This window comes from Micromys minutus, assembly GCF_963924665.1.
Source record: "Micromys minutus genome assembly, chromosome: 9".
Classification (NCBI taxonomy): domain Eukaryota; kingdom Metazoa; phylum Chordata; class Mammalia; order Rodentia; family Muridae; genus Micromys; species Micromys minutus.
The window spans coordinates 24,766,500-24,793,144 of NC_137978.1; the positions used below are offsets into that span (position 1 = coordinate 24,766,500).

A 26,645-nucleotide genomic window follows, 5' to 3' on the forward strand; every position below is an offset into this window, starting at 1 on the left:
GTGTGGTGACATAACTGAGCCAAAATGGGGGTCACTAATCTTTTTTTTTTTCACTAGTTAGTTTTTGTGTCACTAGTTAGTTAGATCCGAGGCCTCCTGCTTCTCTTTGCTAGAGGACCACTACCTCCTGCTGCAGCCTCCAATGCATTCCAGCCAGAGGCACATGTCACCTGTGCGCTCCTGTCACCTGCAGTGCTCCACTAGCCTGCCTGCTTGCTTCTTGTAGTGCCAAGAGTGCTCCTGGAGAAAAGTTCAGTGAAGGCCTCAGAAGCAGATGAGTAACTCGCTTTGGTAGGATCAGTTCTGGAAAAGCTGCATGAGCTACAGACAACAGCAGCAGGCTACACTTCCCACTCCCCCATCTTGACTGCCCCATGAGCTCGGCTGCCTTCACCAATAATCGGGCTTCTGACCAGAGAGCCGGAGGGGACAGGCAGGCAAGTTTGCAGAAGTGGAAATCAGCTCGCTACTGAATTGGCCTGAACCTTCTGCTCACTGTCAGGCTTGTTGCAGACCATGAGAGGAGCGTTGGCTGATTTGGATGCCCTTGATCCAGTTTGCCCAGATGCCACACAAAGGGGTGGAATGGTGGTGGGTGGAGGAGATCGGGTAATTTCGAGATGCAGGCTGTCAGAGAGAGGTTATGGAGAAAGCAGACACCTTTCTGAGGCGGAACCTATGGAAAAACTCTCGTCATTTTGACCTCTTTTTCAGATGTGTGTCGGATTCTGGAATTATAGCATAAGAAGAATTCCTTCCTTCCAGGTCCACACAGCAACAGTCGCTACCCTGCCTTGAAAAGGCTTAATGACCTAGCAGCAGCCAGGCAGGGTAGGAGCAACCAGTAAAATCCCATGACCGATCTGGCACCTTGCGTCTCCCCATCAAGTGTGATATGGGAAAAGGTCTTAATATGGCTCCAAAATGCTCACTGTTCTGTTCAATAAACAGGGGCCCGGTGCTTCCCAAGCTCACATCCCAAGATGGGTTCACATAGATTGCTGCTATCCAGAAATGGATGCACGGGGATGTCACAGGTCATCCTCCCTCCCTGCTGGAGGGAGGATGCTACCTCCCCTCAGAGACCCAGCTGTGCAGAGTACTCCTCCCAAAGAAACCCACGCTTTGGCACCACCTGACTGTAAAGGTAAGGTGAGCGGTCATTAACTCCCTGGGCTTATTTTGGCCTTTCCATCCAGGGCTCTCCCATGTGTGATCATTGCCCTGTACACTTTCTTTTCTGCAGTGAGACCTTGTCCGTGGGGTAGATCGTCTGTCTGTGCATCCTCTTACTGGTCCCTGGTAGTCATCCTGGGGGAATGAATATAAGAACCGAGGCTCAAGGATAGTAATGGCTTCTATATAACCGGCGAAGTCTTTATCCTACAACCAAGGCTTTCAGAGTCTAACACCTCTGCAGTCTGCCCCTCCCTCACAGCTCTTTAGCAGGTCTCTAGTGTCCCAGGTGTGGGGTGTTGATGGCAAAAGGCACATTGTTTCGGGGACAACCAGCCAATGCCCCATCTCACACAAGCCAACAGTGCCTTGTCATGGGTTCCTGACTAGCTTTGGTCCCTCCTGCTGGGTGACACGTTTCTGGGAGACAGAGGCCAGGTCTTCTGATGGAACATGATAGGCACTGAGTAAACTTCAGGCAGGTATCGTCAGGAAGCAACCTTTTGACTGCCTCCTCCCCCACCTTCCAAAAATCCCCCGAGAACTGCCTTGAGTAGAGGTGGGAGCCTGCCTGCCTCTAGTCCTGTAGTTAGTGTGCTGGTTTCTCTTATTGATAAGTCCGTGTTCTGTCAGCTCCACAAGGTGGGGATAGATCCAGTATGATCTGATGTTGTTAGTTCAAGATGCGCACTGTGGCACTTTGTATAAGTGTATAAAAATGACCACCTATACTTTCAGTCGTGGACAAAAAAAAAAAAAAAAATCAAAAGCACTGGTCCTGAGATGCTGAAGGATTCTGTTTGTTTCCCAAAAGCCTCAAATATGCTCCGTGTGGAATACGGGGGCATGCCCTGTGCCACATGCAAATTTCTTACTGAAGACACAAGAAGAAGAGCTCAATACCTCCAGGACTTGTTTGTTCAGGATCAGGCTTCATTTGGCCCACATCTGGACTTCATTAGGTCCCCACCCCACCCCAACCTCCCTTTATCTGTAAGAGTTCTGCCAAGAAAACAAGGTTCCCCAACATTGCTCCTCATTAAAGGTTAGTTGAGGCTTTTTCTTTTTAAGGTGAGGCTGTGCTGGTCCAGCAGTGAGTTAGTGGGAGACCCAGTCCCCCAGTTTACAATCCACTCCATCTGTGCAATTACCAAGACCACCAACAGAGAGAGAGGCCACATTAATCAGTTATGCTGTCCCCTGATCAGATGGCTGCAGAGTTCTTCAGAGACCCTCATCCCTGGGGGCTTGTGGGAGGGGGCATCTATTTGCGATTTACCAAACAAGCATTGACTGCCCCTGTCTAGGGTTCCATTTGTTCCCTCACCACCTCCCGAGTCACTCCGCTGCCTGGAAAAGAGAAAAGGCTGGCAGCCCTTCCCTTCCAGCCACACAGTCCTTGGGGTTCATGACTATTTGAAATCGGTATCTAGGATGAAGCTGACGAGTCTCCGTTTTAAATAACAGTTCTGTGAGACTAAGGGATAGATTCTGTGTGAGTCAGTATAGCAGGCGGGGATAGAGTCAGATCCTTTTATAAGCTAGCTGAGGACTAGAAACTCATTTGCCTTATCTTAAATGCTCTTCAGTGGCTTTGTGAAGTAGGCATTATTTTCCCTATTTTCTGAGTAAGTGTAGACATTGAAGCCTACTCTGGAAAGTGATTTAGTCCAAGGTTACTATGCTGAATAAAAGTGAAAGTAGGAATTAAAACTTGGGTCTGGCCTGCTTAAAAAGCCCAAGTAGTATAATGGGGAAAAAAAAAGATTTAAAAAAAAAAATCTGCAGTGTATTTAGGGCTATGTAAAATGTTCTTTGTCTTTCTTTAGTCAACTATAAAAATGTATAGTTCTTAGTATTGGAAAGTTACATGTATGTGAGATGGCCTAAGCAGAGGAGACAAGCTAAGTGCAAGGCCCTAGACTCAGTAGGCCAGTACAGGAGAAAAAGAAGAAGGGCAGGAAGAGAAGGATGACCACCACCTACTGTGTGAAGGAAGATGCTTAGTGGGTTTTTTTTTCTCATACCACACAGTCATTGTGGTAGACACTGGGGCCCATAAGCTGAGGTCTAGGGTGTGATTTTGCCCTTGAAGCGTGTGGTCTAACAGAAAGGCAAGAGTACACTCGCTGTGCTGTTGAAGCTTAAGGAGGAAAAGAATTAGGGATGAAAGCGCTTTAAGGAAATTGTACGCCAAGTTTTCCTTCTACTTGGGACTAAGAAATAAACTGAGAAAATCTACTGTTCTCCCCTCCTGCTACTCAGTCACCAAGTGTAAAGACTGAGGTATGCAGTCCCAGAGGTCTCCGAGAAAGAGGACTTTGGGATATTTTCACACAAAAAGACTTGGTCATCGTTTTTAATGGGCAAGTATCCTATCTATCTGCTGGCTGTCTAGCTGCTGATACTAGCACCACCCTTCTGTCTGGATAAGGAGCCAGGTGTAGCACGCCTGTGACTCCAGGTGCAGAGGTGAAAATGTCTGCATTTGGTGCCAAAGCCAGCTGGCACTTGAACGCCTCCTCCAAGGGGAAGGATGGGATTTTCATCAGCGATCCTGACTTGCTGTAGAGGGGGTTTCTGTAACAATGGGGGAGATTTTGCAACTCTAGGGCGCTTTCCGGAACTGCAAAGCAGACCTGTTTGGCTAGAGAAACAGGGTAGAGGGCAGCGGACTAAGTTCAGGTAGACAAAAGACCAGGGCAAGACTGTCAAGGTCTCTGGTGGTGAGAAATTTTCACTCCAGTTAATTGCTAGAGAACAGCAACAGGAATATTGTTCTAAGTTAGCAGGGTTGCTTTTTTTTAACCACGAAGCCTGAACCTTCATGGTGGCCAGAGGAACCAGAGAAAAAAGATGACACCAGGGACCTGTGAATAGAGAAGCCAATGGCTGTGGGAAAGGGAAAAAGAAGGGGTCTCAGGTTCTAGGTTTTTGTAGTTAGGTTTAGGGACACATGGAGTGGAAATACAAGGATCGTGGAAGTAGTTTGGCAGAGGAGGGTGGGGCTGGGTTTAATCTTAAATTTTGCTGGTGTTGGTTTTGTGTTCATTTGGATGAATTATCAGAAGCCAGGAACAGGATTGATGGGAGGAGCCGTTTGCCCTTAGGTCATCTTTACCGAGCTATTGAAGCAGCTAACAGCTCAGCAGAGAGCCAGGGTCCCACGCTACCGAAGACTTACATGTGTTGAGTAGAAGCGATGTGGAGACACTGGAAACTGAGACTGTAACTTGGAAATAGGAAGAAATGCCTGGTGGTGCAATCTAAAGGAAACCTGACACATTCAACATGAAAGAGGACCGTGAAGTTGGCAGCACGAAACACTCTGGAGAGAGTTGCCAGAAGACTGGCAATGTGTCTCTTCAAGGAGGCCTTTGGCTGCGAATGCTTACTATTTGGGAAAATAACGGTACTTCAAACCGTCTTCTTCAGGAGACCTGTGGGCACAGGGCAGCCACTCATGGTTGCAGCCATAATGGGCTTCTGAGGTTTCCCTGGCCTCTTCATCCTCCATGTGTTAGAGGTCAGAGTTGTCACACCCATGAAGCCCAGAGTTGCCACTGTAGCCTTACAAATGTCTGTGACGTTATCGCCTTTCCCAGGCAGCAATGCCACAGAAGTGCCAAAATGCTGGAGACAGTTGAGTGGGAATTTTCCAGTCCCTTACTTCTACTTAAGTAATGACCTGGCAGCTTCCTTCTAGCAGATGGAACATTTGGCTGCCGAGAAAACCCGGCTCCATTCTTGCTTCCATCTCGAAAGGCAGAACCCAAGTGTATTATATTTTCCCTTAGCCTCGAGACTGAGAAGGAAAAGAAAAAGATTCTCCATCATCTCCTGGCACAAAGATGTTTGTTAATGCACATACACACACATGAGGTATGGGGTTAGGGTAGAGCTGACAAGAAAGTAAACATACAGACCAGCTATGAGAAATCAAGACCTGTAGGGAGGTTGGTCTGGGGCTACTTGTATTTAAATGCTAAATACTGGCTCCCAAGATCTGGTTGCAACCAACCCACTACAAAGACTTTACCTGTGTGTCTTTGGACCAGCTGTCTTGGTACCATTAGGAAGAGCCCAAGAGTGAAGGAGAAAGGCAGGTATCAGCGGTGGAGCTGCAAGGCCGTCCTGCCCACCTCTCCCTTTAATTCAGAGTGACTCGCTGGTCTCTCTGGCCTTGAGTGACCCACAGGGCGCTGTGAAAGACGGACAACCTGGGGAGGGAAAAGCACTTTGTAAGCTGGAGAGTGCTATGTAAATATCTTTAAAGCATCAGAGAAGGAACATTAGCCCTTCCGAGTCAACTGGGGAACATGTCTCCGTTTCTAGATGGGGAATTGTTAGGACACACTGTGTAAAAATATGGCTTTTCTCGGGGTGATTTATAAATAGAGCAAAATGTTTGATATAACAGAGCACAGAGTAGTGGGGTGGGTCCTTCTGCAGTGGCCTCCTCTTCTGTCTTGTTTCCTGGAAAGATCAAAATGACCACACATGAATTTTCCGCTTCTGACCTGGCAGGGCATCCTCCCCACATCCAGTTTGGATTGTTCTCTTCCAGACAACGCTTAGAAATAAATAGTGCTTTTAGGTTGTTTTGTTTGTTTGTTTGGTTGGTTGGTTGGTTTGGTTTGGTTTGGCTTTCCCTCTCAACCCCCTCCTAATCATGTAAGAAGAAAAAAGGAAAACAAACACACAAACAAAAACCCCAACCAAAACCAAAATGAGCTTCTGGAAGTGCCTGGCATTTGACGTATCACCTATTTATTGAATTCCTGCCGGGCTCGCCAGGTGGATATTATTAATGCCATTTTCTATAAGGGGACACGAAGCCCAGACAGGTGAAGTCATGAAGTCAAGTAGTAGACGGATCAGACTGAGACTTTCTGGCTCCAAGGTTGGTGCCCCTTTCTCCACACCATGCCCTTTCCTACCCACTGAGGCTAGCCTAAAGACCCTTCCCTTTTCCCCTCCGGAATGGTTAACATCCGTAAAGATGTGGGTAGCTGGCCTCTTTTTCACCACAAAAGGCAGGAAGAGGCTCTCTCTTACACTTGGAGACAACTTCCCAGCCACTGGCTTGCCAGCCAGGACCCGTCCCTTTCTGTCCCTTCTAGCTTAATTGCCATGCCTTCCTCTGTGTGAGTTTCCAGACTCTGGGCCAAGCTCCTTAAAAGGCAGGTAGGGGAGCGTTCTTCTCGGCTGGCAGCCAGCCATCACCCCTAGATCTGCTGCTAGCTGCTTCAGAGAGATCAACATAGAAGGCATTTTTCCCCCAAAGTGAAACTTATCAGAACTTTGCTGACTGAGGCAGGAATGAGAGCCCTGGGGGTGGGGTCCAAGCCTTTGGAGGAGGGGGGTAAGGTGGGGGTGGGGGAGTGCTCATTTTATGAGCCAGGAATGAAAACATTGTGAATAATGAATAAAGTCCGAAAGTAGTAAATCTGAGACTCCAGAGAAGGCGAGTAACATGTCAGGGAGCGGTTTAAGCCCTCACCTCTCCTGCAGAGGTGCGGCCCAAGTTTCATTAAATAGTCTTTAAGGGTTAGGATTACAAGAAGCCGAGTCCCCTGGTTCATAATGATGATTTATGGCTGTGTTGTCGACTCCGAGACCCTTCTGTACAAGGGATGGGGAAAATACATAATTTGCTGCTCATTAACTGTGCAATCTGTCAGGGCGGCTCCAGGAGCCATGTGGTCCCAGAGCCGTGTGTCTGCTAAATGGCTTCAGCCGGGCTGTCCTGGAGACACAACTGTTCCTCCAGCATAGAAAATGATTTCGATAACAATAGAGCTAACGGGATGAACCCTGGGTAGCCTGTCCATATCTTGGAACCGAGGGACGGGGATTTTACTCCTTGGTCATCTCCCAGACCCCATTCGTCAGAGAGCCCCAGAATCCCTATCTGTACAATGGGCTTGTCTGTGGACAGCTGCAGACCAAATGAAACTAGAGTTGAAAAGAACTGTGAGAACTTACATCATCAGGAGTTCGAGGGAACATGCACCCCCCTCCCTCCCTCTCCCCCTTGGTCTTCCCTCCATTACCAGAATCATCACTTAGAGTCTTCTGAGAAGGCCATACCGTAGGAGTTTCAGAATGTTGGGAAGTTAGGGCTGAAGAAGGTCCTCAATTTGTCATAAAACCTTTTCTCCCTAAAGTGTCCTACACAGCAGTGACTCTTGCCTGAAACTAACCAGTAAATCTATGTAAAAAGATGCTAATTTGCAGTAGAAACCCACAAGTTCTTTGTCACCGGGAACAGAAAGTCACACAACATAATGCTTGCGCCAGGGTTTCTTTGTCTAAGTCAGTGGTCTGGTTCTGGAAACTCAGGAGCAATCCAAAGGCATTGCGTCGGGACCTCGGTTCTGCTCCTGGCTTATAGGTGGTTTTTACAAGTGACCTTCCTCTACTGATGTCTGGTACCTGTTGCCTCTGCTTCGTTAGGAAGCTAGCTCAGAAGCTGGAGAGTTAATGCCATTGCTCTTAGGAAGTCATGAGTCATGATTCTGCAGTTAGAATGTGGCCTGCACCACATTCACCCGGTGTGTGAGGACTCCCACCATGGTTACTTGATACTCATACAGGGGCCACCCCCTTCCCCTGCACATAAACACACCTGATTGTGATTTGTAATTAAAGAATCAGGAGTCAGCGGGCGAGGCTTTGGCAATGAACATCTGGAATGTGTTAGCCCGTAAGATGCCATGGGGTAAAAGTGTAAACAGGTTGAAGCGGGAAGTAATGGATCATGGATAGGGGAAGAATGAGTGTCCCCCGTTCATCTTTGGGCACACATTTATTTGGGTCCCCTTCTCTTCAGCACAGAATGGTTGCCTTCATTTCTGAACTGCCATGGCACTTAGATTTCATCTGTTATCTGTAATCAGAGGGACCTTCGCAAGGACTGGGGGACATTTCCAAGTCATGCTTTGCCAAGGATTGATTCCTTTCCCGCTCCGAGACATTTGTCTGTTCCTTCAGTGAGCATTTCTGAGCACCTGTTAAAAAACAAACAAAGAAAACTAAACACTCTGCTTTCTCAGGAAATAGCTAGACAAGTGTGCTGACTGGACCAGCCCTGACCATTCCTGTAGCATCATCCTCAGTGTGATCTGGAGAAGTGTGGCACTTACAAACACAGCACATTTGTTGACGGGGCTCTTGTGTCAGTGAGGGTTGCTCCCTCTCCTGCCCCTGTTTGTGCCTGGGCCCAGCTGCTGTGTTTATCCTACACACCATCCTTCTCCACACCTTGGGGCCTTTGAGGACCCGAATTAGACCCATGCCTTGAAGCCTTGCCCCACTGTGAAGGAATAAGGGAACCACTGCAAAGGACTGTCCCGGATGTGCTAGTCTACGGCTTCCCTTGTGGTTGTGAACATATCTTCTCGCTGAAAGAGCAAGTGTGACCCATAATCCTTCGTGGGAGGAAGTGTAAAAGGGACTTTTGTGGTGAGTGATGAGCTGACCATCACTGCCCCTGGCCTGGGGTTGCGACCAGGAAGTGGCCACAGCTGTGCTGTGGAGTTAAGAGAGGGGGCGCGGCACGGCACGGTTCTACACTCTGAGCAATTTGGTCTGGTGACAGAGGGACATTACCCACATGTGCATCACCAAAGGCAGTTTGGTCTAATGACAAAAAGATGCTGTCCACAGTTACCTTACAGAGCGACAGCTGGCCCTTGCTTACTGGAAAGCCAGGCAGTTTGAGCAGCAGGAAGCCATTGTGAGAAGAGCATGGGAACCAGCCTCCTTCTTTGGCTCTCAAACCTAAGGAGAAACCCCAGCCTGGTTGAGGAACTCCTGACTCCTAAAGGCACCATGATGTGTCTTGGCTTTTATTTAGGTGTTTCTGTTTGATTTTAAGAGTCTCACTGTGGAGCCCCAGTCTGTCCTTGAATTCTTGATCTTCCTGCCTAGTCTTTCCAGTGCTGGGATTGTAGGTGTGTGCCACTGTGCCCAGGTTAGACCAGTGTTTTGTTTTTTTCAATCATACTACGTATGTGAAAAATAAAATAGGGCTAGAGATGTCAGTCAGTGTGGGGCCTTAGGTTCAATCCTCAGTATAGAAAAGTAAGTAAGTAAATAGATAAGTAAATGTTAAATAATAAAAATAAAAAAGCCTCTCTTTCCATGACTCAGCACATTTCCACCACCATTATCTCCTATAGACCAGTGACTTTGCAAAGGCAAGCTTTTATGGGGAAGGCGGCTGAAACTTGAGCTGTAGAGCCCGTGTGTGGAGTGGGTGGCAGAGGCTGGAGTCACTCGGGACCTCACTGTGGTGTCCCCTGTGGACTGTGGAAACACCCATCAATGCAGACTCAGTGGTCTTACTATACCTTCACCACATCCCAGAACCCTAAGATTTGCCTCTGTGGGTCCCCTGACATGTAATAGTGCCCTTGAGGCTTAATTTTCTTCTGTTTTCTGTAGCTGCGCCCTTTTTTGATGAACATATATATATACATACAGGTTAGTCTCAAATGTGTACATGCATACACTTATTTTGTGGGTGGGCTTTATTGTTGCTATGGAGATACTATGGGGACATAAGGATGTTTATGTGTATATACACACTTATGTGGGAAATTAGGATTCTATAGATTGTACTTTGTAGTTAAATACTGAATCTATTCTCCTGTGTCACTGAATGTGGTCTTTGAGGATACCTCAGGTCTTCCTAACTCCCTCTTGTTTTCCTTTCAGATCATCACAGGGGAATTCTACCGGATCTATTACCTCAAGGAGAAGTCCCGATCCACCATTCAGAACCCTTATGTGGCCGCTCTCTATAAGCAAGTGGGATGCTTCCTTTTCGGCTGTGCCATTAGCCAGTCCTTCACAGACATCGCCAAAGTGTCCATCGGACGCCTGAGGCCTCACTTCCTGAGCGTCTGCAACCCTGATTTCAGTCAGATCAATTGCTCTGAGGGCTACATTCAGAACTACAGGTGCAGAGGAGAAGACAGCAAAGTACAGGAGGCCAGGTAGGGTGCCACCCCCACAGAAACAGTAGGTACCCATCTTGACACAGTGGTTTGGAGACTGCCTACTGAACACCCCAGGTGCTGGGCTCTGGCGTAGATGAGGGAGAAGGCATAGTACCTACTCTTGAAGAACTCACAGCCATTGATTGAGACAGATGTGTAATTAGGTCATTATGATACAGCGGTGGTAAATTCATTCATTCATTCTATGTATTTATGTGTGCCTGCTATGTTCCAGGCATGTATCCAAAGCACTACCAAGGATGCAAAAGTGAATGAGATTCAGTGTCTGCTGTCAAGGTCAGAGTCTAGGAAAGGAAGACAGACGAGCGAACGCTGGGGTTGTCAATCCCAGTGAATACGGTCCTTTCATGGCCTTCTCTTTTGCTTGCAGGAAGTCCTTCTTCTCAGGCCACGCCTCCTTCTCCATGTTCACTATGCTGTATCTGGTGGTAAGTTTCTATCCTCCAACAGAAGCAGCGCTCAATCCAGCTTATCTCCATCCCTAAGGATGTAGTTCATGTGAAATCCTTGGGGGTGGGGGGGATGAGCCAGGAACATTTAAGTTTAATTTTTAAGGAACATCTCAGTGCTGCCTCAGCAGAAGTCACCTTGCTGTGAGGTAGGGACTGTGTGTTCATTTTTAATCTACAGAGTGCTAGAAGTGCTTGTTTATGGTGCAAGCAAGCATTGCTTTCTGGAAGGCCTCGGACACCTTTGTTAGAGGTAGCACACTGTATACAGATAGCAGGAGGAGGTTATTAGACCCAGAGGATCAGGGTGAACCGTCAAGTTTACAAGAAGCACCAGCTGTACCGTTCAGATTCAAGGGTTCTGATCCCAGTGATCCCTCGCATTGGTCAGCGCACGGGTTTGTGTCCGTACCGTGTGAATAGCGTGCACACTGTGGCGTGCCTTATGGGGGTCAGAATCAGCTCTCTTCTACCTTCACCCAGCTTTCAGGGCCTGAACCCTCTGACCTGTCTCACTGGCTTTCCTTATCTCTATTGCTGAGAGTGATTTGGCTTTTACCAAGTATTTCTGTGTCCAGGAGGATATGTGGGAAAGGCACAACGCATATTCCCATTTCCTGGATCCAGAGACTGTAAGAAGTGTGTCTGAGTTCACTTGCCTTGGGGGTAGAGCTGTGATTTGGGTTCACACGATGCTCTTCCTGGGCAGCTGGCTTCCTTGGACGTGCCTGGACAGTGTAGGTGGACAGCCTCCTCTACTCCAGTTGCCTGGTGGAGCACAGGCTGTTCCGCTTCCCAGTTACACATGGCCTTCCCTGCCTTTTCTCACTCTGTGAACGAGGTCCTGAGCAAAAGCACTTCCTGCTTTCAGCTGTTCCTGTGGAGTTCGGAGGGAGAAGGTGCAGAGAGGTCAGACATAGCCCCGGAGAGTGTAAGCTGTTTGGAAAAAGAACATTTTGATTTCAGCTTACTTAAGAAACATAATTAGGAATTGGAAAAAACAACAGAGTTTGTTTTGTTTTGCTTTCCCCCCCTCTCCCTTCCAAGTTCAGAGGCCTCTGGCTTCCCATTACCCAGGATGCAGTGCTGCAGGGTGGGCCCCAACCTATAAAATCATCCAACCTGGATCTCGCTTGTTCATGCAGGGCACTCCCCTCTGCTCTTCCTTTGCTTGTTTTTGTTTTGCTCTTAGAAAGGATAATTTAGCAGATATTTGGGGTTTCTGTTCCATGTGTGTATTTTACCAGGGCTGGAAGCAATTTCACAAATGTAATTTCAGTATTTTGTAAAAGTGCTTAGGAGAATTGTATGTGTTCATTTGCCCCTTGATGTCCCTTCATTTTATTCCAAGAGAAAAATAAGGAATTCTTTTGAAGCCAGTACTGGATAGGGCGTCCTTTGCAGTGACCCAGAAGGTGCGTGCTGACATGTTTAGAGGGTAGGTTTGAGGGTCCTGCTGTGTGCCAGGCACTGTCTGTAGCCCACAGTGAAGCATTTGCTTCTCTTTGTAGCTTAGGGGCTTGGCTTTGATTTTTCTTGTTTGTGAAAACAGACTTGAATCTGAGAAGTTAATAAGGACACTGTGTAGTCAGTAAAACATAGATAAGGCACTCGAAGGATGGCCATCCCTAGTGGGCACTGTGACCCCTTCTCATTGTGTTAGCCACAGAACACTGGGAGGGAAAAGAAACCTTTCCAGAAAGTAGCATGAGGCATGCAAGCACTGGACCTAATTTCAACCCCACCTGAAGCCTTCTTGTCCTCTTTAATGTCCTTACTTCACTCCTTGGTCCCTCAGTAGCCATGGTCACAGAAGGGAGTCTATACAGAGAATGACTGAGGTCATTGAAGATTTATCTCTGTGGAAAGGGAAACCATACCTTCAAACTGCTGGGGAAAAAAGGAGGGGCTGAAAATGAGAAAAGGAGACAGAGAAAGGAGAGTGGGGGATGGATGGATGAATGGACAGATGGACTGATGCTAAGCCCTTGTCTCCTGGTATATTTTTATAGGCACACACACACACATGCATATTTGAGCCCCATCTGATTACATACAATACCACAGGATTTTAGGAACATGTGCAAGAATGCACACATACAATGTTCATTCACACCACACATGCAGAAACACACATGGACATAGATCAGACACCCTACCCACAAAGTGTATGCCTTAAAGCAACCTCAGGAACAGAAGGTTGAAATGACAGCTGTGTTCTCCAGAACCAGGTTCTGTGTGGTATTTCAAGGAAATCAATACCCGAGGGAGGCTGGAAATCCTGTGATCGGCCATACAAGTCCTTCAGCCCCCCAACAAACCCCCTGTGCTTTTCTGTTGGACTTCAGGGAATGCCAGAGTTGGGCATGCATCCTGGCCTACCCCCGTCCACCCTGAACTTTTCTAGCAGCCTGTGATCCATTTTTCTGAAATATTGGGGAGAGTCATTTGTGAACCAGCTCAGTGCTGGCTGCTTGTGCCTCTAGAATCAGACAGATGCGGATTCTCTCCCGCTGTGCCCATCACTAGTTTAGGACTATGAGGGAGATGCTGACCTCAGTGTATTCATCTGGAAAACGGAGACTGGTTACCACCATTCTGCCCTGGCCCTTCTTTCCCCATCTGACAAATAAAAAGAAATAAAAGATAAGGGGTCAGATCTGTTTACCACTCAGTCTGCCTGTTTGTATTCTAAAGAAATTTAAAGTTGTCTATGTTCTAAAAAAGAGGAAGGGAAGTCATAGGGGCCAAACTTCTGTCCGTGGAACCATGGTGTTCGAAGACAGGGTCTGACTAAAACACCAGGCGTCACTCCCTGTGGGCCTGTCAGCTTCAGCCATCTGCAGCAGCTTCCTCGGCTTTGAAGGGCACTCCAAATTGGGTTTGGATTTGCAAAATAAATGGCTTAGAAAAAACCATGGCCCAAACCCCAAATTATCTGTGGGCATAGAAGCTTAAGGGTGAGGTTAAGGGCTGCTGGAGATCGATGCAGATGTTAATAAAACAAAGCAACAGCATATAGAAGCATACACTATACTTCCTACCTCTGGGCCTTGGCCTGTGTCCCAAGGGACCACATCTGGACTGGCCCTTTGCCTCCATCGTCAGGGTATGAGGACAGTGTAGTTATCTGGATAAAATGGCAACACCAGGGCAGACACCAATTTTTGTAGCTCACCTGGTAGCTCCACTGTGGTACCAGATTTTTGAATCCCCTCTAGGGCTCCTGAGGTGCATCAGACTTGGGCCTCACCCATTCAGCATTTGGCACATATTTAGTGGGTGCCTGTTGGGCACCAAGTGTCAGGATGGAAGTAGGAAGATGGAGCTCTGTAAGGCTTGTCAGATGATCCAGACAGACTGGCCAGGAAGACAGAAATAATAGCATGGCCCCTTGGGCGAGGGCTGGGGAGATGAGAGGTTTATTATGGCCGTTTGGAATCATGATGGGGTTGATCATGTGAAAACAGGAGGAACCTGAGAAACCCACAGTACGTGAAACACACACTGTGCCTCCTGCATCCGGTGTCAGGTGTAGCGGGAATTCGAGAGTGGTGTTAGCTGATCACTAACCTCTGGGACCAGGAGCCCCACCTCTTCCTTCTGTGGTGCCTATAGTCTGCAGCAGGTTTATATCCAGGCTCCTCCCTACAAGGCGACACCTTGCCCTTTGCCTTTTTCAGGCCCCCTCTCAGAGAAACCCTTCCTGACTACCCTGTTTAAAACAGATAGCCTCACCACCATTTCTAGCCCTTGCTGTGCCCCTTCACAGCCTTAATAAGTGTTCGGTGAATAGTTGATTAATGAACGAGTGTCGGATGACCCTCATTTGACACTCATAGTTCAATAATCTTTTCTATCCCTATGAATCCTATTTAATAGACTTGTTAGATTATCAAGAGCCCATGTGGCTCAGGGGCAAGGCTTCAACCCCTTTGCTGAACTCTTTACCCATTGGCTTTTTCTGTGCTGCCCCATGAGAACTGTTTATATGTCATAGGATCTGTTGGGTACCAAGGAAACAGGGAAGTGGCTGACCTCTGATGGCCACATTCTCCAGGCTGTGGCTGTTAGTCATTGAGGTTTTGTTCAGTGTTTGGAATCCCAGAGCATAGGGTCTGGGGTGCCCATGAGGCATTCCCACAGATCCTGCGAGAATATGTTCCAACCTCTCATTGGAACATGATGGTTGTTTCCAGGGGGAAAAGGGGACATAAACCACTGTGCCAGATGTTTTTACTTTCTTCCCCATTCCATCTGTCTATTCATCCACCCATTTGTGAGCACTTGTGAGCCAGAACCTGTGTGAGCACCTGGAAACACCAAAAGTGCTCAGTTATTTTGTGGAGAAAAACCATATAGTTGTGACAGAGTCGGCAAAGCTCCCTGATTCAGGCTGGGGGCGGACGGGGCACAGAGGAAAAGGCTGTTAGTTCAGCTCTGCTGGTTAAGTGAGCTCAGAGACTCCCAGGCCTGGGCCTTCCACTCACTTATACAGACAGTGTGTCTGCCTTTGGGACATGAGTGTTTATAAGCATGAAACAGGCACAGTAGACCAACCTGGAGCTCCTAGAGCTTGTCCCAGGTAACTACTGTATCACTCCTTGGGATGTTTTTATTTTTCTCTCTGAAGACTGAAGAGATAAGTTTAAGAAAACCAAGACTTGGTGTAAAGGTGTAATTTCCTATAGAGACTAGCAGCCCTTGGGTTAGATCACAGATTTAGAAAGGCTCTCTCTCTCTCTCTCTCTCTCTCTCTCTCTCTCTCTCTCTCTCTCTCTTTAATTCAAAGTTCCCTGTTGCCTTGAGCAACATGGCCTCTTCTGCCTCTGTGTCATAGCAACCCTGGTACCCACCTGTCATGTTGATTGTGGCAGCTGCAGGTAACTGAGCATCTAGCTTCCATTCTAATTCAGCGCTTGGCAGACAGAATGGTCACTTCCTTTCCTTCCCCTTGATGGAAAATGAGATTTGATTTCCTGGAAAGGAAGAAAGTATGAGGTAAAAGAATTCTTTTGTCTTCCAGGCAGTTAAATAATAACTCTACAGAGGGAAACTCTGGTTTACATACATCATGTGGCCTTCTGCCAAGCACAGAAGCCAGGGCCAGGGAGTAGCCAAGGAGGAGACTGGAGACCAAGAAAGTTTCTCACTCTGGGTGTGGCTTACCTGTCCTGCCTCCCAGAAAGAGCACAGTAAGGGACCAGAGGAGGGCAAACTACCTTTTCTCTCTTAAGCCACCTGTCCCAAGAGCAATGGAAAGGGAGGGAGAGAACTGTACGGACCTGTTTCTCCAGGATGCAAATCACAGTGTGGAACACAAATGACTTGGCAAGAATTAGACTGAGAGCGAGGCTCACACCCTGGAAGCTCACACCCAGGTAGACAGCACCAGGCTGGAACTCACTATAAGGAGGTCTTGTGGGAATTCCAACTCTGTAGGACCCCAGTTTTGAAGCTAGGACCAGGGAGAGCGCACCATTTATGGAGTGTGAAATGGGTGCCAAGGCTCTATGTGTATTCCCCTGGGGAGGGGAGGCAGACACACACCTTTTACTGTCCTCCTCCTCACACCCCCAGCCAGCAGTTCGGTTTTAGCAACCAGAAGCACAGTCTTAGCACCAGCAAGAAAAGTTGTTAGGACGCAGGGATCTCATTCTTTCTGTTACTTCTAGCAACAGAGCGGAAGTCATTGATAGTGCCTTTCCCGTTTTTGAACACGATGCACGCTTGCAGCATTTTTAAAAATGATCAGTTCTCAGGCTATACACAAGGAATGGGACTTCAGGAAAGCAGAGTGACTCAACGGGCTCACATGTGAATTTCATTCTCACTGCAGAGCTCACTTACATTCTCACTGTAAAGCCTACACACCATTCATCAGTGTCCCGGCAGCGCTTAGCCAGCCCATGGGTTCTGAGCACCAGATGCTTCAGCTCAGAATCCTTCACGCAGAGAAGCAAACACAGGCAGGACCCAATGTGGTGGATGTGGTCAAGGTAACTAACTGGCTTTGTCCGGCTCTCCCCATTCCTTTCCTAAGCAGCATTTGTTGTTGTTGCCTTCAGTGTTGTTTTGGAGTGCTGAGGTCCTTGCTGAAGCTTCTTTGGGTTCTCCCTATACTGAGAAAGTCTCTTTTGGTTCAGGATCATTAGGCTTGGCAGCAATATGCCAGCAAGTTTACCGTCCTCTTCTTGGGTAGCCTGGACCTGTACCATGAACTGGGAACGAGTGTAGCCTCCAGAATTACTTGCTGTCCCTAAGCTCCAGAAGAGAGCCTCTCAAGGCCAGAACCACAGTCCTGGGCTGGCTCTTGTGAACTGGGCTAGGCACCAAGAAGATCCCGTCTATTTAGTGGTAGAGCCAGTAGGTGTGCCACAAAGCCTACTGCCTACTGCCATTGCCTAACTAACTTCAGATCAAAAGCAGCCACTGGGGAAAGGTCACTGCACAAGGTCTTTCTTTAGTAATTTATTGGTTTTGGAAAGATTGTCACGGTCGTTGAATAACACGTATGTCAAGGCAAAGGAGTGTCTTCATTGTGGACATCAGGATCATTCCTGACCATGAACACATTGCTCTACAGTGCTCTAGTCTCTGGTAGCTGTAAAGGCAGCGCTGGCTGTCATTCCCAGTCCCTGTGAGGAATTCTTTTCCCATGGCCAATACTCTGGTCTCATTCACAAGCACTCCCTTCCTCTCTTCCTGGAGCTATTCTGATGCCTGTCTCCTCCCTGAGTTCCGCTCCTGTGTGAGATTTTTCTTTTCTGGAGCCCCGGCCTGAAGTCTCTGAGTCAGTGGCAGGGGAGATGTAGCCTTGTCCGGTTGGGAAGCCCACCCTTCCTCTGCCCCACCCTGGCCTCCAAGGCCTGTGACCTAAGTGGGCAGGCAGCAAGCAAGGGAAGGGTGGGATTCGGCACAAGCACTTTCCAAGGTCTATAGATCTTTTTTTTTTTCCATTGAAGGAAACTGAAAAATCTTAGAGCTACTTAAAGAAAAGGGTTAAGAAAATAAATATCTTTTTTTCGCATTCTAAATATTCTCTCTTAATTTATTATTTTATTTGTAAGAATAAAAGCTTATACTCACTGTGCTATGCCCTCTGTGCAGCCCACCCACTACATGGCCTCTCAGACAATGATTTCTATTCTCCATCATCTGAGAGAAAATGGAGGCTCCCGGGGGCTTTCTGATTAAACCCTGTGCTCTTTCTGTTGTTAAACCCTTCTGTCCATCACCAAGAGTAGCTGAGGAAGGCAAACCTGAGTGGGCACATGGGATGCCCATTCTTCCTTGAACTTGTCTTGGGTTGCTGAGAGACCATTCCCGGGCCCAGAGTGAGACACTGTAGTCCAGGTAGGGCTCAAGGGCTGTCTGCTTGGATTATAGATACCATACTGGGCTAAGGACAGGATCATTTCGTTTATCATATCAAAGTATTGCAGCATAAACAGGGAGTTGCCTGTGGCCAAAGGCTTTAGAGTCACTGTGACATTTACGCAGCCTATGGTAACCCAGTCCTGCCTATATTCCTCACAAAGCACATAGTTTATTATTTCATCAAACTGAGTGCTTTACTTAAAACCGATTTTCCTGGTTTCCAATGCTTTATTTTCTTCAGTAGGTATTCTCTAAAATAAGTTATTTCAGGTCTTTCCCCCTGAAGTACTCAGAGCCTTTAATAATTTTATATTAAGGACTTGGTGTAGTGCATTCTCTAATCTTGTCAGACCCCTTAGTATTGCATAGGATGCAGCTCAAGAGAAAGTGGTCTGCCTAACGAAAGGCAGGGTCCTCTGCAATCGTATTTCTCCTTATACCTCATGTCACAGCCTGTGCCAGTCTTCCTAAGTTCTACTAAAAATGTCTTCTATCTTGATAGAGTCCAGAATCGTTTGCCTTTGGCAATGACCCTAGCCACCCTCTACGTTCTTTAAGGGCGTCTATTTAACACATCAGTACACTTACTGCACCCATAACTGTACACTGTAGAGACTGCTTCTCATTTCTTTGTCATTAGCACCTGCCGTGGCATCTGCCAGTCCGTGGATCTGGGTTTTTTTTTTTGGGGGGGGGGGGTTCTTGAGAATGAAATTTCTAGTTTTATTCTCCCAAGCATTTTAGCATGTGAATCTAATTCTAATTGAACTTACACATTCATTGTTCTTCTAGATAAAGATTCTAGCTCTCTATTTTAAAGTGTCCTTTCTGCCCTTATTTCATGAGGAAATTTTGAGTACATTCATTTCTATTAATTGTCTTCACCTTTGGGATGGTGCTATGTGCAGTTTGTTGTTGTTTGCTCTTTCTTTCTTTCTTTCTTTCTTTTAGATTTTAACTGGTTATTGCCAATAGATGAGAAAGCCATTGGTTTTTTAAAAAGAAGAATTAGCACTCAACAATAGGGTGGCCTCTTCTAGCTTTTCTCTCGACACTTTTAGATTTTTCTCCTTTTGTACTCATTGGGTTGAAATAATGGTAGAGCTACCTGCTATTCTCTGTGGGTAGTTTTGCATTTTCCCAGTAGTTAAGGGTTCTGTCCTAGACACAGTTCCTGCACAGCCCACGTGCCTCAGGGATGGTCCCTTCTCTATCCCCTCAACTTGGCTCCCTGGCTCTTGGCATGCTCCTTCCTGACCACCAGAAGGAAAGTGCCCCATTGTCTCTGGAAGGAAGGTCAGGCCTTTGCCCTCACCTCAAGTCTGTCTTGTGCCTAGCAACCCCTCCTTTTGCTCTTCCTTGTCCTGGCCTCTCCCCTGCTTTGATTTGTAGTCGGAAGTTCCCCCTTGTTCCTCTTGATTCTTCCCCCTCATTTCCCAAGTTCCCACAGGAACCTGGGAAGTAGGTTGTGCCCAGAGGTTAAAGCGGAAACTCTAGCAAGATAACTCCAGAGGGGACAATACCTAGTTGACGTCATTTCAGTTTTCCTTGGGCCAGAGGTGGTGTTTGAGTTGTTTTTTTTTTTTCCCCCTTGTCTTTTTTTTCCATTTCTCTTCAGGATTACTCTTCTTCCCTACCTAATGCAGTATCCGTCAACCTTCCCTGGGAAGTTCTCTGGCATTATCTGGCTGGTTTACATTTACTCCTTTTGATAATTCAAAAGCCAGGTTCCTAGGGGTGGTTTGGAAACTTCTCTTGGATAGAGATGCTTTCTTTCAAAGCAGAAACACCCCCTTGTTGAGTGTCAGAGCAGCATACTCAAAGCCTCATTGCTGTGTCCTCGCTGTTGCAGTGACCTACTTGGTCCCTACAGACTAGGCAGCTGTAATCCCTGAGAAAACTCAGAAATGTGTAAATTGTGACCAATCCCACAATAAAGGCTTTGCTGGCCTTGGTTACTGTTTTCTAAGTCGTATAGAGCCACAAGATAAGAGGAAAGTCACGTTGTTTAAACACTTACTGTGTGCTTAGCAGTAGGTAAAAAACAGTCCTGGGCCCTTATAGCTTACTTGGATCTCCTTAGCTTATCTCTTGAAAGAAAATAAAAATGTTATGCTATGAAAACTTTAAGATCAGCGTTTACCTGTGGGGGCGTCGTGTCTAGTGCTCTGTACACTGTATATCACACCACGTCCATTTGGCAGAAGTGTAGGGCACGTTAGCCTGGTGTTCCGGTGTCTGTGAATGAGAAGTCATTTAGCGTGTCTTCTGTCTCCTTCCTGCAGCTATACCTGCAGGCCCGCTTCACCTGGCGAGGGGCCCGGCTGCTCCGCCCCCTCCTGCAGTTCACTTTGCTCATGATGGCGTTCTACACCGGATTGTCACGAGTCTCTGACTACAAACATCATCCTAGCGATGTCCTGGCAGGATTTGCCCAAGGAGCTTTGGTGGCCTGCTGCATAGTAAGTAACCCTTTGTCCTTGGCATGCAGAACCCTGAACTGACGCTTGTTAAATGTTTCCAGCCCAGTAACTAAAGTCATTGAATTTATTTTCATTTTGCAAGTCTCTACTTAGTGTCCTAAGAGCCTCAGGCTCCAGGACCCCATCAGTAGATTACAATCGTTTTTTGATAGGTTATGTGAATCCCCTTCTCCGTAAGCACAATGTTTGGGCTTGTAGAATGCTGTAATCAGAAGACAGCTTAGATATTGTCCACTTATTCTGCGTATGACCACAGCAGACTAGAAAGTTGCACAAGCACACATGTGAGCGCCTAGCAGAATGACAGCCCCCTGACAGGGCCTGCATTGGTGGGACACTAGTCAGTGGCTGTTCTCTTTCCTGAGAATCTCTACACTCTTCTGTGATCTCCAGGAACTGCCTAAACTGTAGAACCGGAGGTTTGCTGAAAGAGGAGCCCTCCCCTGGCCCAGGACCTTGCATATCATCAACACTCCATAGAGAATGAACTTGGAGTGGGCACATGTGGGTTCCCCCCAAAACAGATAGATTGCTTTTTCACATGCCTCATCCTGATTCCCAATGAAGGTGGGATCAGGTTTTCCACGTCCCTGGGCCTCCATCTCTCTACCTTTCCTGCCTCTTTCCTGTGTTCCAGAGGCTGCTGCGCACAAACTTTGGTATTGAGCTTTCTTGAGCCCTTCTTCAAGGTGCTCTCCCCATCCCATAGGGAGTCTCCAGGGCAGTGTAGAACTACGATGGACACATGGGTGGGGCCTCAGCAGGTCGGCAAAGGTCAGACAAGGTATTGTCAGCAGCACACGGAGAAGTAGTGAGGGTGCTCAAAGTAGACACCCGAAAGAACCTGACCTTTCTCCCTCCCCTCCTCCCCTCTGTGTGTGTGTGTGTGTGTGTGTGTGTGTGTGTGTGTGTGTGTGTGTCTTCAGAAGAGAAAGCAAATTAGGGGAGCCAATTGTTACCCATAACAGCTGTCACCCTCCAGCTTGTCCCCCTGGTGCCTGGCCCTTTAATATGTGATGGCAGTGGGGGATGGGTATTTGCAGGAAGGGTAACTCTCTGCTGCCTGTACCCTCTTGGGCTTTGCTCTCAGCAGGAGGCCAGCCCTAGGGGACTGCTGCTGCACATCTTGTAAGAGAGCCCTGCTGCCTTAATTGAAGTCTCCTTTAACCCCTATTTAAAAAATGAAAAAGTGTAGGGAATCATTCTTAGCCTTCCTCTCTCTCATACTACTATCCAGAGCTCTGGCCATGAGCAATTAGAAGGGAGAAAGAAAGCCTATTTTTCCAGGAGGAAATCTGAGTTTTCTGTGAGATTGGCTCTGGCACCGCAGGCTGAGAGGTTGAACCCAGAGTCTGTAGAGCGCCTACTGTTTGCTGACACCTCCCTGGATACTTTGCCGTGTGACTTATTTTAGGCACATGGTGCCACTGCACACATGAGGCAGCTCAGGAGATGACTTGGTCACCCAAGGCCAGAGAGCTGCTCTGAGATTGACTCACAGCCAATGCCTTCTGCGCTTAGCACTGGGGGAAGGGCACCAGACACCAGGCCAGCCAGATCTACCTCAGGCAGAAATTGTGTAGACAGCTGTTTTTTAAAGAGTGTCATTTAAGTGATTTGTAGAGGCCCTCCCAAGCCTTGGGCTGAGCAGTTAGCCTTTTGAGTCTGGAATTTTCTTTTCACCAAGGAGACAATTTGGGAAGAGGTAACAGAACCCTTACCCTGTCTTTTGCCCTTCTACCTGTCAACGTGGGGTGACGGGGACTCATTGGTCGTTTCTCTTTAGATACTAAACTCCACTGGGTACCTAGCCAGGACCTCCTGGTCCCACTAGCTTGGAAGCACAGCACTGAGGAATTTTGTTTTGCTTACACCATCTGACAGGCCCGGACAGAGAAGTCTCTGGAAGCTGTGGCTGGCTGCTCAGTGTGAGAGTTTGGGAATCCTCAGCAGGGAGAAAGGAAGCCAGTGTGTTCTTTCCCACTGAGAGATGCCCAAGTGTGTGGTCCTGGTTTTGATTACAAGGAAAGATAGACATGAAGCTCCAGCTACTGCACTGAGTCAGAGATGCTGGACCCCAAGGACGTGTGTGCTGAGGACACTGAGTGTCCAGGCCCCAGACTGGCTTGAGAGGGCATTGTTTGCCTTGTAGGGTTTTAGCTCTATCCGCTCTCTTGTGCAATGGAGCCTTAATGTTCTGGGCTGTCTCCGACCTCTGCTTTGCTTATGCCGTGTGAAATGTCCCATAAGATGAGCGAGTCCTGAGGAAAACAAGTGTTTTCTCACTTACATTTGTGCTGTTCAGTTCTTTAATACTATTGTAGTTTTGAGACAAGGCTCCACTATGTGACCATGGCTGGCTTGGAACTTATTATGTAGACCAGGCTTGCCTCATACTCACATGCCCCTGTCTCCTGAGTGCAGAGGTTAAAGGTGGGTGCCACATGTAGTCAACATACAGTGACATCTTCCTGGGTAAGAAGGTTCCAGAGAGATACAGCACATAACACTTACACCGCAGGATTCCAAGATGCTCAGAATCCATTTCCCCCTGTCAGGAAACCCCTATTTCCAAGCCTCTGTGGCCTCTGGTTGCCCGGAGGTGTGGGTTCAATAATGCCTGTGTAATATTCACTCTTTGTGACGACTGTTTTCATTGAAGATGAGAGCATAGGACAGGGTTCAAGGACTGAGGCACAGAGAGAAAATGTAGAGAAGCCAGAGCTGATTCTTAACATTCTGAACCAAAGCCAACACTCTGAGACCTCCCATCCCCTTCCTCTTACCTGCAGACGTGCCAAGCTTCTTATTTTAAGACACTGAGTCCTTGCCCTAGATCGTTTCCTTTGATAGCTCACAGTCCAGTTCATCACTGGTGAACCCTCTTGTATGAGTCACCCATGGCTGCTGTAACAAGTAAGCCTAATCTATGGTACAGATGTTTTCTTTAAGTTCCAGGAGTCAGGAGTCGAAATCGAGTCTCTTTGGACTATAATCAGGGTGTGAAAAAGGCTATATTCCATGAAGAGGCCAAAGGGAGAATTTTCTTGTCTTTTATGGCTACTTGTGTTTCTTGGTGGACGGCTTCTCCCTCTGCCTGCTCCTCCTTAGGTGTTTGATTTACATTTATAACACGTGTCCATTTCTATGGCCATCCCTTAATCTCAGGTGTGAGGTGGTGAGTGACATTACAGGCTGGAGAGTGGCTTCTGGATACCTTTGAGGGACCAGTGTTCATCTTGCCATACTTCCCCAGTCCCTAAAGCTCAGACTGCCCAGCTTCTTTTCAGTGTTCCCCCAGGCCCCGGTGCTTTGCTCTGCCATGTCTTTGGCCTCTTCACTCATTACCTGCCCATGCGTGTGTCTGTTCGACTGGATTGTTGGTGGCCTAATACCAGAATCCATAGCTTAATCTTGTGGTTATTCTGGGTGCCTGCTGCCGTAACTGACATTCATCGGTGGTTGGTCACCACTGGGGCAGTCATGCGTGTTGAGTTGACTGTGGTCTTGGGTGGGATTTCCCCCCAGAACCTAGGCTTTTTATCTGCCAGTTAAGCATCGTCCATCTTTTTGCACAGAGGATATTCTGTGGGACAGTGTCTGTGTACCTAAGCTGGGCCTACTCTTTCAGGTGGAGCAATCTCCCCCAACCATGCCCTAAATTTGGGGCTCACCCTTAAGCCTCCCCTCCCCCAGTGGTTCAGTATGTTACCCTAGCCTGTATGGCTTTGGAGAGCAAGCTGACAGCCAGCACATTCATCCCAGTCTGAGGAGATTGGTTCTGTCACAGTGAGCAGATTCGTCTAGACAAATGTGGCATGCCCAGGGTGAGTGAGTTTAGTTTGCTCACTAACTGAATGCTTTCCAGAAATGGGAGACTCTGGAACCTGATGAAATTTAGTTCACATACTGCCTTGGACTCAGCACAGATACTAGAACTCAGGCAGGACAGAACACCTTTGTAGGGTGGGAACAGAGGAACAAAGCTGCCAGACATACCCAGAGCACAGAAGAGGAGACATTCTCAGGTACACATGCGTTATCTTTCATTTGCAGAGACTAGACCCCAGGTGCACCGAACAGACAAATAGCCAAATGGCGATTCCCAAACCCTTGTTCTTCCTACCTGCACAGCTCTGCAGCTCCCCTTACCAAAGATTCAAACCTATACCTGGATTCAACCAGGCAGTGGGACAGAGGGACAGTGGGACATCGGTTCATTTCCTGTCTGGTGACAACTTGCATATTTGGTCACCTCCTAACTGACCCTTTGACAGATGGTAAATTAGGGGGACATTGGGAGGGGTCAGAAGAGGGCCAGGCCCCCATGGCTATGGATTCAGCAGAGGAAGCAGCTGCTCCCAAGTTTTATAAACACACAGCAGTCTTTCCTGGTTTTCTCTTCCTGGGGGTGTGGCCCCCACTAGCAGTTGCTCTTTTGTGCCTGCTGTCTTCCTCCAGGATGCAGGGAAGGGCGAGGGCATTCTTTGTCTCTGCCCCAGAGCAGTGACCTTGGGAAGAGTGAGGGGCAAGAATGCTCACGTGAGGAAGAGCTAGGCCATGATAGCCTTGTGAGAGGAAGCTCAGTGAGGAGAACCCAGCACACGCCCAAGTCCACACAGAGTCAGAGCCCATTCCAGGGTCCCCTGTGTTGTTTCATGGGCTAAAACAGCAGTACCAAGCATGCATTCTATCCCTGGAAGTTGGACTTTTTTCTCCTCTAATAGGGAGACCTGTGCCTGTTCCCTCTGGATGTATTCCAGTGTTGCCAGAGTCCAGAGGAATGAAACAAATGACACCCATGTCCCCTAAACTAATGTCTCATCTTCCTGCTAAAGTCTAACAGTGATGCCCAAAACTGACCTTGTTACCATTGGTACTAGGTACTTTGGTACCTTGCTACCTTTGGAACAAGGGTTCCCCACGGTCAGGTAGGCAGGAAAGGAAAGGAAGCCAATGCATAGATCGGGAAATGGTAACAGCGTCTTTACAGCACTCCATAGTTTGCAAAGTGCATTAAGAATCTCCTTTTTTGTGCCTTTGCTGAGAGGGCAGAGGTGAAGAGAGGACCGTTATATCTTGCTGCTCGCTAGCTGGCACATTGGCAGATCCTGTCTAACATTGTCTAGTTTATCTTTTTAAATGCTGGGGTGACCCACTAGCTGCTCTTGTAACTTACTGACGGCTTACAGTGGTATGGTAGGAGCAGACATGGACAAGAGCAAGTCCAGTAGATGGGTACGGGTGTGAGGGTTGAGAACCAGATCCTGCTCTTTTGCAGGATCTGAGAGTGCTCTTCCCCCCCCCCCAACTTTTAAGTTTTATTTCATGTGTATGAGTATTTTGCCCACATGTATGTTGTATACTACACGGATTCTTGGTACCCTGAGAGGACAAGAGGTGTTAGATCCCTGGAACTGGAAGGCAGTTGTGGGTGCCGAGCACTGAACCTGGGTCCCCAGAAAGACAGCAAGTGCTCCTAACTGCTGAGCCATCTCTCTAGTCCTGTTTTTATTGTTATTTTTGTTCTTGAAGTACCAGTTGTACACAAATACAGGGCAAGTAGGTGATTAGAAAGCGTCATTCGATTCTGGACTGTAGCATGAGAAACAAGGTTGGAATTGCCTGCTGAGCATCACACAGTAGCATGTTCCTAGCCTATCACTGTCTCTCACATGCACCAGGCTAACACTCAACACAGACACTGGCAAATTCCTGGTTCCAGCAGCCACCAAAAGCCTTTTATTGAGATCAAAAAGCTATGACTACGAATGAGTAACTCCCCTGGAGTCAAAAGACTAGGCTGCTAGAGTTATTTTGTCATTCATTATAGAGTACTTACTGTTGTTAGGGGCCATGAGGATGCAGTCAGTCTCTGGGACTTTCTTCTCCGGAGAAGGGACTCTACTCAGTCTGAGAGACCCCTCTGTGTGGTACACCAGAAACCTGAAAGGAAACCCTAGGCCAAGGCACATTTCTGCAAGTGTAGGCAGCAGAGGGGCAGTCACCGGGGAGGTGGCCAGCTTCTGTGGAGGGGGGGTGCTACTTCTGGGTGCTAATCACTCAGTGCAATCCTTGCCCTGGAGCAGCTCAGAATGACAGAGCATTTAAAGGCCCACACATCAAAG

The 26,645-nt window shown here is 47.7% G+C and overlaps 1 protein-coding gene across 1 annotated transcript in view; it reads left to right on the top strand.

The window, feature by feature from the left end:
- The window catches only part of PLPP3 (phospholipid phosphatase 3), a 71,903-nt gene that overhangs the window by 37,703 nt on the left and 7,555 nt on the right, over positions 1-26,645 (top strand). Inside the window, exons 3-5 of the mRNA XM_080920588.1 lie at positions 9,901-10,181; positions 10,576-10,633; positions 20,320-20,496. Of these exons, the coding sequence (XP_080776714.1) occupies positions 9,901-10,181; positions 10,576-10,633; positions 20,320-20,496 (516 nt within the window). The remainder of the gene's footprint in view (positions 1-9,900; positions 10,182-10,575; positions 10,634-20,319; positions 20,497-26,645) is intronic.